This window comes from Plectropomus leopardus, chromosome 13 (assembly GCF_008729295.1).
Source record: "Plectropomus leopardus isolate mb chromosome 13, YSFRI_Pleo_2.0, whole genome shotgun sequence".
NCBI lineage: Eukaryota > Metazoa > Chordata > Actinopteri > Perciformes > Serranidae > Plectropomus > Plectropomus leopardus.
In genome coordinates this window covers 22,908,065-22,926,558 of record NC_056475.1, presented here as the reverse complement: position 1 = coordinate 22,926,558, position 18,494 = coordinate 22,908,065, and the positions used below count along the sequence as shown (strand labels likewise).

The following is an 18,494-nucleotide window of genomic DNA, read 5'->3' as shown; positions in this document are numbered from 1 at the left end:
CGTCACGCGCTGTGGAGCCGATGAGGGGGAAGAAGATGAGAGGACTTTGATTAGAACAGCATCCTCCAAAGTTCGCATCACACATCACACCTGAGTAAAGAGGAGGTAATGTTGAAATCAAATAGAAACAAAGACGTCAGTTAAAATGTTCAGTCTTGATGTGAGAAATGTCATCGCGGTAATTTAATCCAGATGGATTTAATGCAAGACACCAAGGGTGAAAGCACGTCTCATTCAAAACAACGATGTGACAAGTGAAATCCTTGGATTGGCTCTGGCATTTCTTTTTGTCTCCTTTGGTGAAGGGATTTTTTTTCTGGGACAATGAACCGGTCGACTGCCAGTTTCCGAAAATGACATGATACTATAGAAACTTCTGATTTGTTTCTCCTCTTGGTTTCGCACATTTATTGAGTTCTTACTTCAGGAAGATATAAAAACACTGAGCACAAACTGTAAAAATGAGGCAGAAACAAGTCTGCTCAATGTCAGCTTCATCCCCTGGTGACGGGGGCTCGCCTGTCTCTGGACTTCTCTCTCATCCCGCTGGGAAAGTCATCTTTTTTTAAATTTTTTATGTTGTTGTTGTTTTCTACATTTTTTTCAGGTCGTTAGTAATTTCTGCCACGCTCTCTTGGAGTCCGTGTTCAAAGTGGGTCACAGGAGAGGATCCAGAGTGCTCTCGGTACTTAGCTGCACCTTTGTGCTGGATTTCACGTCCAGGTCAGCAGACAGGTGAGCTAGAAGGTCACAGTCGCAGTGCTCTTGTTCCGAAAGGTCATTGTCTGGATGCTGGAGAGGATTTTCCTCTGGTGCCCGGCCAAAGTCACTCCCATGTGCAGCAGATCCCTGAACACAGACGAGAAAAAACACTCATCAGACAGGAACAGCAGAAAAAAGAAAGCTACAGATGTGATGGACAATAAAAATAATATTTCAGATGTCATATTCAAATAAAAATAGGGACACGCCGATTTATTGTTCAAACATTGTTATCAGCTGGATTTTGCCTTGTTTACTTCCATCGGCCTGGAGGCGAGATGACATTCACCGATGGCAGCGGCTAATGTTTTTTTGTTGTCACATTAATTTTGCGCAGCTAAAAAGCAGAGCTCGAGACTAATGGCGTCCCATTGTTAATAGAAAATGTGTTTTGGGATGAATAAAGATCTTCCCCGGGATGCCTTTGGGACTAAAGGACACAGTAAACTCACTTTCTACTTGCCAGGGGATGCATCCTATTTTTAAAAAAACCTGCATCAGGGGAGCTAGTTTATGTTAGCTATTAGCAGCCGATGGCCGTAACTAACAGCTAACAGAGGCTGCATTAAGTTACATTATGATGCGTTCAAGCTCTAATGAGTATTGAGTGAAGGTAAATTATAATGTTATCATCATGCGTTTAGTGTAATCTTGTAATATGTCGTTTTTGGCAGCAATACAAAACAGATAAAAGAGAGAGACGTATAATATATTATTCAAGATAAAAAATATGGTAGTCTTAAAGGTTGTTTTATAAATTTGTTAAGATTGAATTTGTGCTCACACAAAGGTAGTATAATGAATGAGGTATTTTTTCTATAACAAATATTTCTTTTTGGGGTGGGGGTACACTGAACACAAAATAAACAACACAAAAATATTGGTATCAGCTACTGGCCAAATTGTTATTTTAACATCTGTATCTGTATTGGCCCAGAAATTTGAGATCTGTGCATCCCTAAAAATAAGAATGTCACTTCAGGAAATTGCGGTCAAAACTTTTCAGGAAGTAATTTAGCCTGTTTGCAAACAACCAAAGACTACAAGCCTAGCTCCCTGACCTTATGCCTTGAAAGTGTGCACTGCAAAGTGAAAATGCTCCCCCAGAGGTCAAGATAAGAAAAGTGGAGATAAGAACTGACTGTGTGGTGATCTGGGCCAGCTGGTCCACTGTGTTGAAGCCGGCCTGAAGGAAGCTGTCTTCATAGCGCTCCATCTTGATGGCCCTCAGCCATTCCCCCACTGAAGCACATGACGAGAGGGCTAAAGGGGCACGCTGGTCCAGCAGGGGGTAGGACGGCCTGTGGGACAGAGTAGAGGAACAAAGGAGGAACTTTACACACACTGTCACCCAAACAACGCCGAGGAGCTTATATATATCCTGCAGCAACATTCCAGCCGACAGGCAAAGGTATAATCTGAGGCTGAGTGACTGACAGGGACAAACAATGGGATTTGTCAGAGGTGGACTGGCCTCTGCTGTATGCAAGCAGCTGACAGGCAGAATGTGGAGGAAGGGAAATGGGCACAGCAAGAGGCTGACAGGTCACAGCGGGACATTAAGGTGGTACATAAGATTGGGCAGTGGGAGGGTAATGTCTGTCTTAAAGAGAGGGACATCATCAAATGACTGGCATGCTGGCTTTTCTCTCTTCATTCTCAGGCTGCATATTTGTGACCTCATCAGGCAGGTTGTCTGTCAATCACTCAGACACATCTGCACTCACCCTGCGCCTTCTTGAGCCACTATTTTCAGTGATGCGGGGTTGCGGATGAGCTTGTCCAGAGCACTGACAAGATCGGCGAAGCGAGGGCGCGCCGAGCGGTCCTTCTGCCAGCAGTCCAGCATCAGCTGGTGCAGATGGGTGGGGCAGTCAGGTGGCGGTGGCAGCCGGTAGTCCTGCTCTATGGCATTGATTACCTGATAGGAGGAAAAATGATCACAATTCAAACCAATTTATTAACTTAATGGTATTTTAATAAATATGCGTGGAGGGCAAACAAGACAGAAGAGGAAAAAGGAAATCCTGAACTAATATTTTCCCTGTATGACAGAGTTGCTTGGCAACCTCATGTTTTAACTACTATTCAAACACTTCATTGATGATCTGGAAAATTCAAAGTATAAAATTTTGGTCTTGCAAAAACTTTACACTTCACAAAACCTTCAGAATCTACAGATGCATAATCAAAATAATAGCCCAATCTGATGTAAAGGCCTCATCTAAACACATCAATCAGAAGAGACTGGTCCACCTTTGGTGTTCTGTTCAGTATATAATATTGGCACCTTATAACCATGTTAACACTTAATATGCTTGTTTCTCTCTGTGCACGTTTGTCTAACGTGAGGGTAACACTAGGAGACACAGAAGGTGTTTGAGCCACACAGGACATGCCACAACAGATGTTTATGCGTGCCCCCCTGCTGCTGACTTTGAAAGACAATCGTTCATAAATTTTAAAAAAATGTGTTCTGCTCTTGCTATGTTCTAATGTTATTACAGACTACAATTTGGAGTTGCTGGACATATCACCTATCGTTACCAGTAGCAGTAGCCTGCATATGAGACGTTTAGGGTACATCAGTGCATTGTAACGTCTGTAATGTCAGGTGTTTACAGGTCCTCTGTAATTTGTAACTACAGAAAATACCCCAAGTTACACTTACATTACTAAATTGTAAAAAAAAAAAAACAAGGCAGAACCACGTCTTCTCCGTCTATACTTTATGTACAGAGTGAATTGTTTTTTCTCAATAAGGTTGAAAAAAGTCCTTCTTTTTCTGTTATATTGCTGGCACATTAGACACTTCACAACTTAACACAAGTCAAAAAAGTTCTACTCTGCTTGAAAACTTTGGGGCATGTAAACACACATCTTATCAGATTACTTTATTTAGCTTCCACGTAAGCAGTTAAGTTGAAATCTCTACTCAGAATTATTTCTCTCTGACTGAAGAAAGATTGTCCATGTAACCACAGCTATTGTCAAAAAATGTCTGTTTGCTTCAACTTACATCCTGGTTGCTCATGTCCCAGTACGGTCTCTCTCCAAAAGACATGACTTCCCACATGACAATGCCATAGCTCCACACATCAGAGGCTGAAGTAAACTTTCTGAAGGCTATCGCCTCCGGTGCTGTCCAGCGAATTGGGATCTTACCTCCCTGCACAGAGAAGAGAAACAGTCAACACTGCAAAACTTCAAGTAAATATGGTCAGACAGGAGTTTGACATTGAAAGCAAAGAGTGGAAAATAACAACTTTGAGTTGATGAGGCAAAATATTACCACTCTGATTTGATATTTCGACAAATGTACAATGCATGAGTAAATGTAATCATTCATACAACATGTCCATCAGTCTTGCAGATTAAAAAGGTAAAACAATTAAAAAAGGAAAAGATACAGCATGCTAGAAATTGCACCACGTCATAGTCAATTACATGAAAGTCTATTTGTCATATTAGCGTATGTCCCAGTAATCAATTCACCTGCTGCTGTAGCCTCAAACTGAACATCATGGATGATTTCATTGTCATTTTGGCTTTATTCTGAGTATGATTTGATATAGCAAAGCAAAAAATACCACCTGAGCATCAGATATATTGTAGATTTATTCATGAAAATGTGTCTTAAGGGGACTGTCGTCTCACCAGAGAGCTGGTGTAAGTCGGGTCGGAGGAGTTCTCCTGCAGGAAACGTGACAAGCCAAAGTCGGACACCTTGCACACCAGGTTGCTGTTGATCAGGATGTTGCGGGCAGCCAGGTCTCGGTGGACATAGCTCATCTCTGCCAGGTACTTCATGCCGGAGGCGATGCCGCGCAGCATACCCACCAGCTGGATGGGAGTGAACTGGCTGTCGTTCAGCTACGGAGGAGAAAAGCAGTTCAGCTGGAGAGTGACTGAAGTGGCCGTGTGTTTAAGTGTTCTCTGTGTCACACTCACGCGTAGAAACGAATCCAGAGCTCCGTTCTCCATGAACTCAGTGAGGATCATAACCGGACAGCTGGCCGTGATGATGCCCTCCAGGTGGATGATGTTGGGGTGCTGGAACTGCCCCATGATGGACGCTTCAGACAGGAAGTCCCGTCTCTGCTTGTCAGTGTAGCCTCCTTTCAGAGTCTTGATTGCTACGTAGTTCTCTTTTTTCCCCGGGATCTTCAGCCGTCCTCGACACACCTCCCCGAACTCTCCTGCAGACACATAAACACACATTAGGGCTGTTTTCAGATGACAGTAAGTCTTTGGCAAACGTAAAGCTTGCCTGCAGCCTGAGGTGCCCTTTGGTTTGAATAAAGGCTGGTAATATGGCAACATATTTATCAGTTAATTGCTTTGGTTATGCGGCAAAATTGAATTTCGCCTGATAAAAAAAGAATACAGACAATGCTTTGAAATGTCACAGGACTAATTTCACTTTAAATTACATTATTCTTAATAATGTTATGCTGAACGAGGAAAAAAAAAACACCCACAGAAAGACTTGACCAGCACAAAGTTTGGACATTTGTGAAAAATGGAAAAAAGCATAAAGCTGGGGCTTACCAGCACCGATAACCTCCTCGATCTTGACAAAGGAAACATCAATTTCCTTGGCAAACTCTCGCACGGCCTCATTAGGGTCCTCATAGGTGAAGGGGTCGATATAAACCTTGACCCCTGCGAGAGAAACACAAACAGAGTCGTGGGAAAGGAAAAGACGAAATGTTACTATGAGCAGCAATGAGCCCGGGCACATTAAAAAAATGATTTTCTCGACGTGGACGAGTTGTAAATCACAGCTGAGGTTTCTGTGTGTGCGCCCTTGATCTGTTACCTTGGCCGACGAGGTACTGGCTGTTTTTGTCGCTCAGCTCTGGGTCTTTAACTCGGCTGTGTCTGCTGCAGGTACAGAGAGAGATCGGGATAAATAAAATAAGATTAGGATTGGCAGCGCAGTTATCTGAACAATGGATGTTAGAGTTGATTTTTTTGGCATGCATTCCTGATGCATTATCAGCCCAGTTCTATGCAAATCACCGGGCTCACTGTTTATGCAATGACAGTAATAAGATGCCTCTGTGACCAAAATACAAACTCTAAAAAAGCAAAAATAAGCCAAAAACATCCACAAATTGTATTACTATTTTTGATCAGATATTAAAAATTCTACAATGCAAGCAAGCATAGCAAAATATGATAATGCATTGATCCCCTTTGGGAATATCTGCTATCTTGGACGCATGCACCGAGAGGTCAGCTAGAGACCAACAGCCAACAGAAATTACAATCTTTCAGCTCCAAAAACACCTCCATCATTTTCTTTTTTTCTTTTCCTTTTTTACACAAAATTTCTACCTTGTTAAGAAAAGCCTTTTGTTTTTCTCAAACAATCATCAGCGATCTAAAATGCACAACGCACAACAGCTCGTGGTAACGGCGAACACCTGAGCCAACCGCGATGGTTCTGCTCTTTGACACAAGCAGCTCCATTATAATTCTGCTGGCGCAAACTCATCCCTGCAAGACTGTAACAACCCTGTAGCTACTGGATCCCTGCCTTCCTCCATTTCTCTCCTGCTCCCACCTCATAAGCCTAAAATAGCAATAATGCACCACCCTCGGTTAGTGGCAGATCTGGGCCTCAGCCACTGGTTTGTGTGTGTGTGTGTGTGTAAGTGTAAGTGTGTGTGTCACAAGGTCACAGCTATTGTTCTCCTGTCCTGTGGAAACAGGGTTGGGACGCCTGCATCCTGTCTCTCCCTGCCCTCTACCTCTACCGTCATCTCTCTCTCTCTCACATGTATACACACACACACACACACACACACACACACACACACACACACACACCCTTTCTCCCTCTGATGGCATCCAACACTATTTACTCAAACAATGAAGCCTAAGGAAAATGTTCTAATGAGCAGGATAACTTTTAGCTGTGTAAGCAAAAGACATCATGAGCATTGCTTTGTGTGTGAGCTGCCTCGCGCTGAAAAAAAAAAACGTGTGGGTAACAGAGTGCAAATCCACCGTTGATAAGATATGATTTCTATAAACAAAAGAACAAAGTGGTGCAAAACTGTAAAATTGGGGTCACGGCTGTTATTGGTTTTCAATTTCCCCCTTTTCGCCCGTTTCCTGTTATTCTGTCAGCCTCTTTCCCTTCCAAATCTATCTCTCTCTCTGCCTCTTTCCTTTTTGCTCGCTCTCACCGTATGCAGTAGGCAGCCACCAAGACGAAAGTGACAAGCAGCAACATCCCAACAGCGATCAGGATGCCAGGTACTAAGAACTGGGCGGCGGAGTCGTGACCTGAGAGAGGCGACAGACAGACGGAGAGTTAGTGTACTGTAATGACAGAAAAGTCATGCGGCTTACAATGGGAGTAAAGAAAGCATGAGAAGGAAAAAAAGCACATGACAGGAATTCATAATATAACAGAGGCTCAATACAAGGACGCTAACTCAACACAAGGACACAGGCAAGACTTTCATTCAACAAGAAATTGCGAAAGGACTGAAAAGAATCTGAAAAAACCTTCCCGAAGGAAATGAAGAAAAATGTGTGAAAGAGAAAAAAAGAGCAGTGTGTGTGAAACTGGCTCTTAAGGAGCAGACTCACCATCAGGCAGTGTGTGGAAGACAGCTGTAGGACTGAAGCTGCCATAGCCAGCCATGGTGCGCGCCCGAACCTGCACCTCGTACTGAGTGGCCCTGCGGAGGTCCGTCAGCACAGCCTGGTTTCTGTTACTCTCTGTGTAGTGGCACTGGTCTTCACTACGTCGCTCCTGCAGTACCAAAACAGAGTTAGCTGGACTGAAAGTGAGCATTAAACAGGGATTAGGGAGGAAATGAGACACTAAGAAGCCAGTTAAGGGTCATCTACAGGAATTAAAATATACTTGCAAATTGCATATGGTTGGAATGAAGTTTAGTAGGGCTGTACCAAATTTCATTTTTTTAATACATTCAAAGCTTCTATTGAGGTTTTCGAATGAAACTTTGTCTTTTTTTATGACATCGTTTTTTTCTAATTAAATCAACTTGCTTTCATGAATACATGTAATTTATGGTGCTGTTAAATTGCTGCTAGACCTTCTCGTCAATACAGATGCCGCTCTTTATGTGCCGCAACCAGGCAGGGATGTAGGTTTTGTTTCAACATTTGGGTGGGCACATAATGAGCATTCTGGCAAATGTTTATTACCAATTTGTGCCTTTTCTGCATCTGCATGTTTAATGTGTAAATGTTATGGTACTTTCTGCTTTAATTGTGCTTAGATGCTTCTTCCTCTTCTGTTTTATGGCAGACAGCAACCACTGCTTTTGAGGCTGCAACCACCTACATCACTGGAGGAAATTTTAACCAATTGCATTCTATTGAGTGGGACGTGTCTTCTGCGCTTCCATCAAAATCTACATCTATTCGTTAGATAAAAAGATATTGTGAATTTTGTGAAACGATTAATCTAGCTTTTTTAATAATTTTTGACATTAGGACTTTACAAAACTTTGGAGTTACTGGAAATGTTTGGATCACATGAGTCAGAAACAATCTTAAGCAGCTACCGCTGGAATCTACTTCTACAAACAGTATAATACTAACAATACACAGTCACTTCAGAAATACCAGCTTTATACAGAAAAAATAGACATGCAAGAAAAATTTGAATGTCACAGTTATGAATAAGGCTTTTAAGCTTTCAGGACAATATGACACTTACATTGGATGCCTTTTAAGACCATTTCAACATAAGTGTTTAAGAAAATTTAAGACAGATTTGTAGACAGAATTGTCTTTTTTATCCAAGCATTGCAGTTAAATATGATGTCACAATATAGGTAAGTAGTATATATGTGGTCCTGTGCAGAGCTAGCTTTTATGAAGGTTATAATATGATTATATTATATGTTTAAGAGAATGAGCTAGTTTAATCTACACTTGCCAGCAGTTAAGTGCAAGCATTAAGTGAAAAAGTTGTAGGTTCAACGATTTGCATTATAAATGTGGACTTTAATATTGATACTTGAAATTACATAAAATGTTTGCGGCAATTAAGACCTTGAAAATTCAAATTTAAGACTTTTTAATGACTTACTAACCAGGAATAAAACCGAATTTAAGAATTTTAAGACTTTTAAAGGACCTGCACACACCCTGCTGAAGTTTACCCAATTTGACTTTAACTACATTTTTATACACTCCAGTTACAGCACATTAAAACAGAATTACACAGCCTTAAGCAGATGCATGTTAACAAACTAGGGGTACATGTATAGAGATTTATTTTGTTCACATTAAAGCATCGTGTGTGTCAGCTTTTTCTTATGTGTTTTGGTCAGAGCAACAAACACAAACCTAACCAGAGAAATGTCAAGTACACACCCTTGTGTACTGTACACTGCTTCAACAGTTGTTACAATCAACACTGAAACAAAATCTCAGACACTGGAAGGCCATGACTAGAGCTGATATGCAGTAACACAAATTTACACTGTCAAATATCTGAGGCATTGTCTAATCTGCAGGGGGTCTGGGTTTCAGGTCACTTCAGTTTCAGTTCTTTGAACTGTGTGAGTAAAAGTGTGCCACCCTGTTTACATTTTTGTTCTTGCTGAGCATTGTGCGTGTTATAATCCTGAGAGGTGGTACATCTGAATATAAAATCATGACCGTGAATAGCATGTGACCTTTAAGACAGACAGTTGAGAGATGTTGTCGGGGGGGGCTCTCACCTTCTCACAGTAGCGTAGCTGATACTGCAGGATGGTGTAGTGAGGCTGAGCCGGGACTGACCAGTGCAGAGTCAGGCTGCTCTCTGTGGAGTCACTCTTCCGAATCACAGACACCAGCGACGGCACTGCACAGATGGCAGCAGAATTATAAATACCGCATGTAATTCGCACTATTCGTACCTTTCTACCTCCTCCCCTCCACCTCTCTCTCTTACCGTCATGGCTTGTGGTGATGTTGACACTTTCGCTGTTAGGCTCCTTGCTGCTGACCTGAGACACCCCGTTAAGAGCCTGGATTGTGAAGGTGTATGTGGTGTGAGGCAGCAGGCCCCACACCTCCACCCTGCGTCCCAGCAGGCCGTGCTGCGTGGGCCGGTAGCTGACGCTGTCTCCGCAGGACAGGCACGGCCCCTTTGGTGACCTGCACACAGAGCATCTGACGGCATAGCTCAGGTCTGTTCGGCCACCGCTGTCAAGAGGCTCATTCCACTCCAGACTGAGCGTGGTGTCGTTGATCTGGGTGACAATGCTGCGTGGCGCCGAGGGAGGTTCTACAGTGACAAAAAAAAAAGTTAAACTGATTTGGCATTCCCTATGTTGTAAAAACTGGAAATCAGCAGAATAATGACCTTCAAGCTCTTGTACTTAACATTTTGGGGAATACGCACTCTTTCTTGCTGAGAGTGAAATGAAAAGTTTGATACTATTTGCATATCTGTACACTAAATATGAAGCTACATGAGCACCTGTTAGCTTAATTTAGCATTAAGACCACAAATAACCTGGTTCTTTTCAAAGGTAAAATTTTGGGTTTATGTGTGGGACTATTTTTTGGCCTGGTGCAGAGACTTCCAAGACTTATCGTCCTTGTGAGGTTGCCATGCAACCAGAGGAGACTCTAGGAAATCACTGCTCCCTGCCAAGAAATAGTCAGACACCCAACACGAATAAATGTTGTTACAAGTAGTTTTCTGTACAGATTAAACAAATGAGATATAACATTAGACAACTTCATGTCATGTTCACACTGAAAACAAAAGCGCCCTTATATGACAATTGTCACGTCAGCAGTCTGGATCGGTTGCCTCACCATTAACACCATAAACGCATTTCTCCAAGTGGGTCAGGAAGCGATTCTGCTCCTTTGCTCTTTTCTAATCACACACACACACACACACACACACACACACACAGCTCTGTCTCAGTCTGCTTGTGTGTGTTTTGTTGTCAGCCAGCCTCTCTTACTCGCTGTGTAGACACTAGACAAATATGTGGAAAGTATCATGGAGTGCATATTCTAAAATAATAAAAAATTTGAAATAATATGATAATAATCATGTTTTTTTATAGAGCACTTTTCAAAAACAGTGCTACAAAGTGGTTCACGGGGAAGTGATATAAAACAGGCAAGTCATAAAATCAAAGGATAAAGAAAACATGAAAAACAATTTGATGTATCCAAGTATCCAAAGACAGTTCGAAGTAAATTAAAACTCTTATCAACTAATTTATAAGAATGAAATCATCCATAATATATAATGAGTGCTTTATATCCTTTGAAATCAATTATCAATGTGTTTTCTTGCCAAATTCATTTCATCCTTGCAGAAAAAAGTGATGAAACACTTGATGCCAAAAGGAAGCTAGCAGCGCTCTACGCAAAAATCAGCATGCTTTGTGGCGCCTCCCCTCCAGTATGAACCAGCATTAAGCAGAGACAGGCAAGTTGTTTCCCCAATTTCAGTTTTTGTGCTAAGCTAAGCTAATTGTCTGTTAGCTGTAGCTTTCATATTTATCATACAGACACTGGACAGTGGTATTGATCTCTTAAGAATTCTAAAGAAATCAAATATGAAAATTTCTCCAAAATGCCACACTGTGTCCTTAAATGTTGTCTTTTCTTGTTTCTTAACACAGGGAAAGCACCAGAAGTCATCCTCGAAATACTGCACATTGATCGGTCAAAAATGTCATCACATTTCATTCACATTTCATAACGTTTAAAATGTCTCTATCAAATCAAATTATAATCTCTTCTGTGCCATTTTTCTGCAGCTTTACCTTTCTATGACCCACACAGACCATTTGTTTAGGTTTTCCCGTGCGTGCTTTAGACATTTTATTCAGTCTGCTCATGTCGTCTTGAAGCAGAACAATGCTCCAGCAGTGGCTTTGCGTCGCAGCAGGAGCATATGTGTTGCAGAATTTAACTGGTGCAATTACGTTTGTCTAAAACTGGATGATAATGATCACCGTCTGAAAATTGCAAGAAGATAGCTATTGCCTCAAGCCAAGCATAACTAAACAGCAATAGCACTCAGCCACTGTGAATGAGTTTCTGTTCCTGCCAAGGAGACGGAGCTTTGTCACTGAGCCTGCAGCTAACTTAAGTGCTAATAGTGTTCTCATTGGAAACCCAAGTGGGGCAGCAGCATCATAGACAATCTGGGTGCGAATGAAATCTGAATTCAACATTTGGGAATAAGGATGATGCATTTTATGATTTTACAACCAGAATCCACTTCGTTAAAATCACCAAGGCTGTCACAGTAATGTCAGACTCTTGTTTTCAGTTGGAAAGGTCTGCATGATTTACGGATTGTGCAGCTGGTTTGTAATTTTACATACAAATTGAAAATATAAGTGATATACAGAACTGCAAAGGCAATCCAGTACAATAACAGAATATATAATAGGAATGGACTAATTAAGTGATTCATAATTAAGATAAACCCTTTGTAATTAAAGTTATCAGTAATAATAAAATTGGTGGATGTTAAAATTTTGGTTGGCATTGATATCACACCTGCAGAGAACAGGACTGTCAACAGCCTGATTGTGTTTCACATTGTTTCACATCCTCTTTAAGGCCATTCAAAAAGAGTACACCTAATTAAAAGGTCCCTCCCATTCACACATCCAACTTATAGCTGAATTGAAATTCCTAAATCTGCATGGAGGTGTCACTTGAGACCATCAATGCCCACTCCACTTAAGAGTGGAAGCCCTACCCCCAACAACCTGTCACAAAAGACATGCATCTCAATGGCCGGTAGCGGGACAAAGGACACAAAGCAGATTAGAGGAGTTTGGCTAAGTGACACCAGAGGGGAAAGAAAAAAAAAAAGAAAAGCACAGGAGTCGGTAAAAAACAAAGTAAGGAAGAGCAGGGGAAGATAGAGAGAAAACAAGTGAGTGTATGCTTGTGTTGCTTAGCACCTCCACATTTGCATTTGGATTCGTGCATAAGGACTGTTTTCTGAATACTTACTACTGCACGGCGTGTCGGGAGTGTCAGACTCTGCACGAAAGTGTCCAGGGCGACACTCACACACAGATGTCCCTCCGTTTTCAGCGCGGCTGTTTTCTGGACAGGTTCTGCACTGTCCCTCTGCAGCTGACTTGAACTGACCCACAGGACAGCCTGGGGAGGACAGGAGGGGAGAACAAATGAGGAGGATTTCTGATTCTGGACATGGCCTGTGAATACTTCACAACACTGCAGCAAATCTTCACACCCACTGTGTCCCACACAGACCTGGGTCAAACTGAATTTGCAAATACATTGTTGTGTCTTTTTCAGGGTACTAAGGTGCCAGATGGTTACAGATTGACAGACAGAACCATGTAATGGCGGCCATAAACTGAGGACAATCACAGCAATGATGCTGACAGTAATAGCCAGTTTGGTGTTTAAGCTGGTCTGTCATTGGCGTACGGCTTATGATTGACTTCACCTGACCATATCTGAATAACAGAGTCAGCATGTGTCCATACAAAAAACGGCCTTCATTTATCGGCCCAAATACTCATCACTGAAACCAAAAACAGCACTGTGGCATTCAAAATGTAAAGAAACAGCGAAATGAGCCTGAACTCGTGCTGAAAGGATTAGTTGGACAATCTATGAGTTGACTGACAGAAAATCAATTGACAACAATTTTGCCAATAGGTTGGAAAAGGCCAAACCTTCTCCGGTTTCAGCTTCTCAAATCTGAGGATTCACTGCTTTTCTGTTTTATATTTTACAGCAAATGTATTACTATCTGACATTTATATATTATAGACTTAGAATGTTATTAAAGGGGAACACGACCTAAATTCATAACTCCAATAGGTTATGTCCATTGCCTCGTAAAGTTCAATCCATATTTGTGAGCATGAGCTACTCTCTCAAAGCCACAAACCAGAGAATTATGTCTCGAACTTGTAATTCCACTGGGTATAAAGTCTGGAGCTGTTTAACAGACAATGACTGGGAGCCTGATTTTGTGGACCCACAGATTGTTGGTTTTCTTTTTAAAACCAAATGAGCTTTATTCTGTTGTAGACTTCTCAGTTGTGAAACAGAAAATGGGACATTCTCCTGGCTGTTCTCAATGTCATCTAGAACATCTTTTACCATTCATCGTCGATGGAGCAGCTCCAAACTTTACACCCAATGACATCACAAATCTGAGTTTTAGCACTCTAGTTTTTGAATTTGGGAGAGTTGTTCGCATTTACTCATATTTTTGGACTGTGTTAGACCATAAGAATAATTCAAACACTTTGAAAATGGTCATAGTTCCCTTGTAAAAGAAACCGATCATGCTTTCTCATATTTTGTGTCTTCTATATAGTGTTACAATGAAGGATGTTTATGCTGCTGCTGTCGGGTGTAAACCTCCTATCTCCAAAATTGCTATTTTACACGAATTAGAAAAAACATTGTGTTTTTAAAATGATCCAATGGAGGTTTAGTCATAAGCTTTTTAAAATGGTGAGATGAGGAAATATGAAGTTTGTGCCAGACAACATTGATATTAAATCTTTAATAATGAGGTGAACATATGTAAAAGTAGTCCCTGTGAGCAAAAACTCGAGGTTTCCTGTCATTCTGAACACTCTGTTTACAACACTTTTTTTCAACTCTGGCCACAGTATGACATCATAGTGTGCTGGATTTCTTAACATATGGTCATCTGCTCCAGGCACGCTACGGCAAATGTTGATATAGCTTACACTGCTACATGTAGCTACATGCTAAAGTCAGGGAAACATGTAATCTTGGTTGTTGACGTTGCTCTTCATCCCTGATTTTGGATTATATTCCTACTGGAAAATGTCAGCTTGTGTTTAGAAGCTTTCATTGGTGATTTTTTTCTGTAAAAGTGATCTCATTCTTCATTACAGCCATTGCCCCGACTGCAATGAGCACAGAGACGTTGAGATACAGAAAACTTGGAAATGCTGACCAATCGGTGGGGAATGGGCTTTTACGTGAGTGGGCTTAAAGAGACAGATTCTGAAACTCAGTGTTTCAAACAGAGAGTGAATATAAGTATTCCAGCACAGACAGTTTGACAAAAATATTTTTTTTTTTTTAGAACATTAGAGAGTGGGAATGTATTCTAGCAAAAACCCAAAATACAAGTGGGAATGTAAAAATGACCATAATAGGTCTTAAAATCAATTGATCAAATAAAAATGAAATAAAATAAAATAAATTAAACACACACACACACACACACATAAACTTTGTAATGTGCCGTCACCCTGGTATGCCACATATGGTCACTGAAGTGTTTACAATAACAGTGTGGCAGTTGAAATGCAACTCCAGCTGCTGAGTGAGAGGAATAAAACAATAAACTTTCACACCGAGTGGAGCATTGTTAAAAGGGTCAACACACTCTCTTTCCGACTGACATTTTGCCTGCTGGAATTTCCCGCATGTGTGAAATGCATTGAGTGCTGATGCATGTCTCACCTGTTAAAGGTTGCTGAAATATATGGTCTATAAATTAAATGAAAGTGGTTATGATAAGACAGGATTTGAAACCAACCTGGGTGCTTTTGAGCTCTTATTTTGATCCCAACAGATAATACAAATGACACTTCCTGACAACAGCCTGTTACTATTGTTCACTAAACAATGTTTTTTAATGACTTCAGCTGTAAGAATGTTCAGCACCGCTTCAAGTGCTAATGTGAGTGATTGTTTTCTTCTGGTTATTTTTTCTGACTAAAAGGGTCTGGAATAAATACTAATATAAAAAGTAATACTCACAAATTTTCACTTTGGCTTTGTTTGTTTTAAATATGAACGCTGGCATGAATCATTTCTGGAGTTTGTTGACGGGCTGCTAACATTTGTTGTAACTCAAAATCTATTTGGGAGCATCCAGGGCGTCATCTTATGTAACACTGGTAAAGCTACAGTATTCTGGCACATGGGGAAACACACCCCTCCCATGTAGCAGTATTTATAGCCTGCTGGAGCTTTACTTCAAAGACGGGGTTTAAATATTCTAATCAAGCTCCTCTATAACACTAAATCAACATGACAGCATTCGTAAGTTTTACGTTAAAGGGTTGTTTGACCCTTAAAATGTATGTATTGTCTATGGGAGATAATGGCATTACAGCTGGAGTAATTCAATTTTAAAATGAGAGGCCAATTGCATTCTCTGAAGTGACCAGCCTACGAAGCAAATTAACTGTTCAATCTTGTTATAAAAGGCAATTTCCCTTTATGGTCTGGTGAGTGTTTCTTCCTCACAGCTCTCTTCAGTGACAGAACGCTGGAAATGCCAACCCCACTTCACCAGCAGCTAAAATGTCGGAAATTATTTTTTGTTATGAGAAATCATTATACCTCCCACAGAGATCAAACTGAATCGTACCTTCAAACACACGCGGGTGCAACTGCGCATTTTCGGGAGAAAATGTAGCATTTCTTCTCGTGTTTTCAGAGCTGAACATTTCTCCGCCTCAGTATGATGCAGTATGTGTGAGAGAGCGTGCGTGTCAGGGGGGTGTTCATGCACGAGGCTTGTTAATTGGACTCATTAGACGGAGCTGCAGCACAGCTCCTGAGAGAATCCTCCTGCCTCTTCCTTCTTTTTTTGTCTGCTTCGCTTTGATGTTCTCAAAGTGATATGATCTTTACCCCGAGCGTTCCCCCCCTGCTCTCGCTCCTCTCACCTCTGCAGTCCTCCTGTGCTCCTTCTAGCTTAGCTGAACCGTGAGTTGTCACAGCGGTAAGCCTGTGACCCTGCTCTTCCAATCGGAGATAAGCGCCGCTCCATCTGACCTCTCTCTGTCCACTCCGTGTAACAGAAGTTCCCCTGCCTCATTAACTTCCTCCGTCTCTCGTTTCTCTGCTCCTCGGTGAACCCCACCCTCATCTCACCATTGTTTGCTTGTTTAGTCTGCCTGCTCTGCTGCCTATGCGGGTGGAGTCTATATACACACTTGTGGCCTCCTCCTTCTTACCTGTGCATCTAGTGTGTCCTTCAGCGGGCTCGTATCCCGGGAGGCAGGCGCAGGAGGTCGTCGGCTGGCCCACCCACTGGCCGTCTTCCCCGCAGAAGAGCTTAGGCGGCCGAGGTCGAGGTCCCTGCTGGGCAGCGTGCTCCACACACTCACCCTGCGCCTCTTGCACCAGAGTGCGGGGAACTGTCTCGGGGAAAGAGGACAAAGCACTGACCAGGGGGGGACACTTTTTGAAGAACACCCTGACGGACAGCAGGGCCATGCAGGCACCCTGAGCCTGGAACGCCAAGTAGAAGCCTCTCTTAGATAGGGGGCCGAGTCTTAAGGTCTTCACATTGAATTTCCGCTCCCCGCCCTTCCTCAGTAGAAAGTCCGCAGCCACTGTGTCCACCTAGGACAGGAAGAAAGAGAAAGGATCTTATGTAATGGCCCCGTTCCAGCACACAGGATTCAGTCTTAAAAAGGACCAGGCTGTGCATGTTTTAGCCATTTTAGCCCATTAACTAGACACCACATATGCTTTACATTATTGAACATTTTCCAAAGCATACCACTGTGATTTAAGATTGATTTCCTAGCTTCCTGGCAGCCATTGTTTCCCCATTTGTTACAGTGTGCTTTGAAGCTCAAACTTGCAAGGACTTGAAAACTCGCACGGGAGAAAGGTAATTTCATCACAGCGAACATTTCATCACTTTTATTTTTCTGTCAAAGTTACATTATTAAGTGGTAATGAAGTCGAGGAGGAGCAGGCACTATTTTGAAACCTCTCTTTGGCGGCACGTTCAAGGACGCCACAACATCTGAGGGTTGACAATGAGATGCCGAAAAAGCACTTCACTCGCAAGCTATGCGTGTGGAAAATGAAAGCCAGGAGATAAACAAACATGCAGGTTGTGAAACAGATTTAATGCACCGAGGAGGAGAGTTTTCAAAACTGTACTCGCTCCCATGAGATGATAACATAACTTGGACGAAAACTAAAAGCGATTAAATGTCGACTGTTATACATACATAACTAAATCAACGGGGGTTTATGGTCTCTGCACACTGATGGACCGTAAAAAATTGAATGGAAGCCAACTGCACATAACAGATCGATCTATAAACGTAGGTATGCTTTGGAAAATTGTCAGCAGTCATTTTCAGTACAATACACATACGTCATACATAGTTAAGTCCTTTATGAAATGTGGTCAAGAAAGCTCTAGTTTTGGAGAGATTCACTATTATTGATAAAGGGAATCAAAGAACTTTGATTTTAAATAGTGTTTTGGTTTTTTTTTTCCAAGTCACACTCTTCAATAATTTGGAAATTATACACTGCTGTTTCTTCTTTCTGAATGTGTTTTTTTTTCTCTCAAATGCAATGAAAAGGAAACTTGAGCGATTTAGTGTTGTGCTTCCATAGGGGGTTCTCGGGAGAAACTGAAATTTGATGCAGCAGAGGCCAAAACTTTAAACATACTTTTGGTCCCAGGATGGATAAAACTGGATTCTACACTTACCATATTGCAATTCAATAACTTATTTCCATGGGCCCTCCTTGGATGATAAATGCCTATAACTTTTTAAACTCCACATCCCCACTGTGTAGCATATTGGCTTTCTGTTAAAAGCATCACTTTTCACATTCAGTTCAAAATAACACTGATGATGTTGTCCAGGTTATCTTGAATGTAATTTAAAAGGTTACATTTTAATTAGAAATAATAAGCTGAAGCAATAAGTAAATTAATCAGTTAGTCA

The 18,494-nt window shown here is 41.6% G+C and overlaps 1 protein-coding gene across 1 annotated transcript in view; it reads right to left on the bottom strand.

Moving 5' to 3' along the window:
• Positions 1 to 580: 580 nt before the first annotated feature.
• The window catches only part of ephb4a (eph receptor B4a), a 45,747-nt gene continuing 27,833 nt past the window's right edge, over positions 581 to 18,494 (bottom strand). The window contains exons 4-17 of the mRNA XM_042498650.1: positions 16,746 to 17,136; positions 12,757 to 12,909; positions 9,701 to 10,036; positions 9,486 to 9,610; positions 7,372 to 7,537; positions 6,963 to 7,062; positions 5,585 to 5,649; positions 5,314 to 5,427; positions 4,714 to 4,961; positions 4,420 to 4,635; positions 3,782 to 3,931; positions 2,490 to 2,683; positions 1,905 to 2,063; positions 581 to 849 (exon numbers count right to left, since the gene is read on the bottom strand). Coding sequence (XP_042354584.1) covers positions 741 to 849; positions 1,905 to 2,063; positions 2,490 to 2,683; positions 3,782 to 3,931; positions 4,420 to 4,635; positions 4,714 to 4,961; positions 5,314 to 5,427; positions 5,585 to 5,649; positions 6,963 to 7,062; positions 7,372 to 7,537; positions 9,486 to 9,610; positions 9,701 to 10,036; positions 12,757 to 12,909; positions 16,746 to 17,136 — 2,526 coding nt within the window. The 3' untranslated portion in view covers positions 581 to 740. The remainder of the gene's footprint in view (positions 850 to 1,904; positions 2,064 to 2,489; positions 2,684 to 3,781; positions 3,932 to 4,419; positions 4,636 to 4,713; positions 4,962 to 5,313; positions 5,428 to 5,584; positions 5,650 to 6,962; positions 7,063 to 7,371; positions 7,538 to 9,485; positions 9,611 to 9,700; positions 10,037 to 12,756; positions 12,910 to 16,745; positions 17,137 to 18,494) is intronic.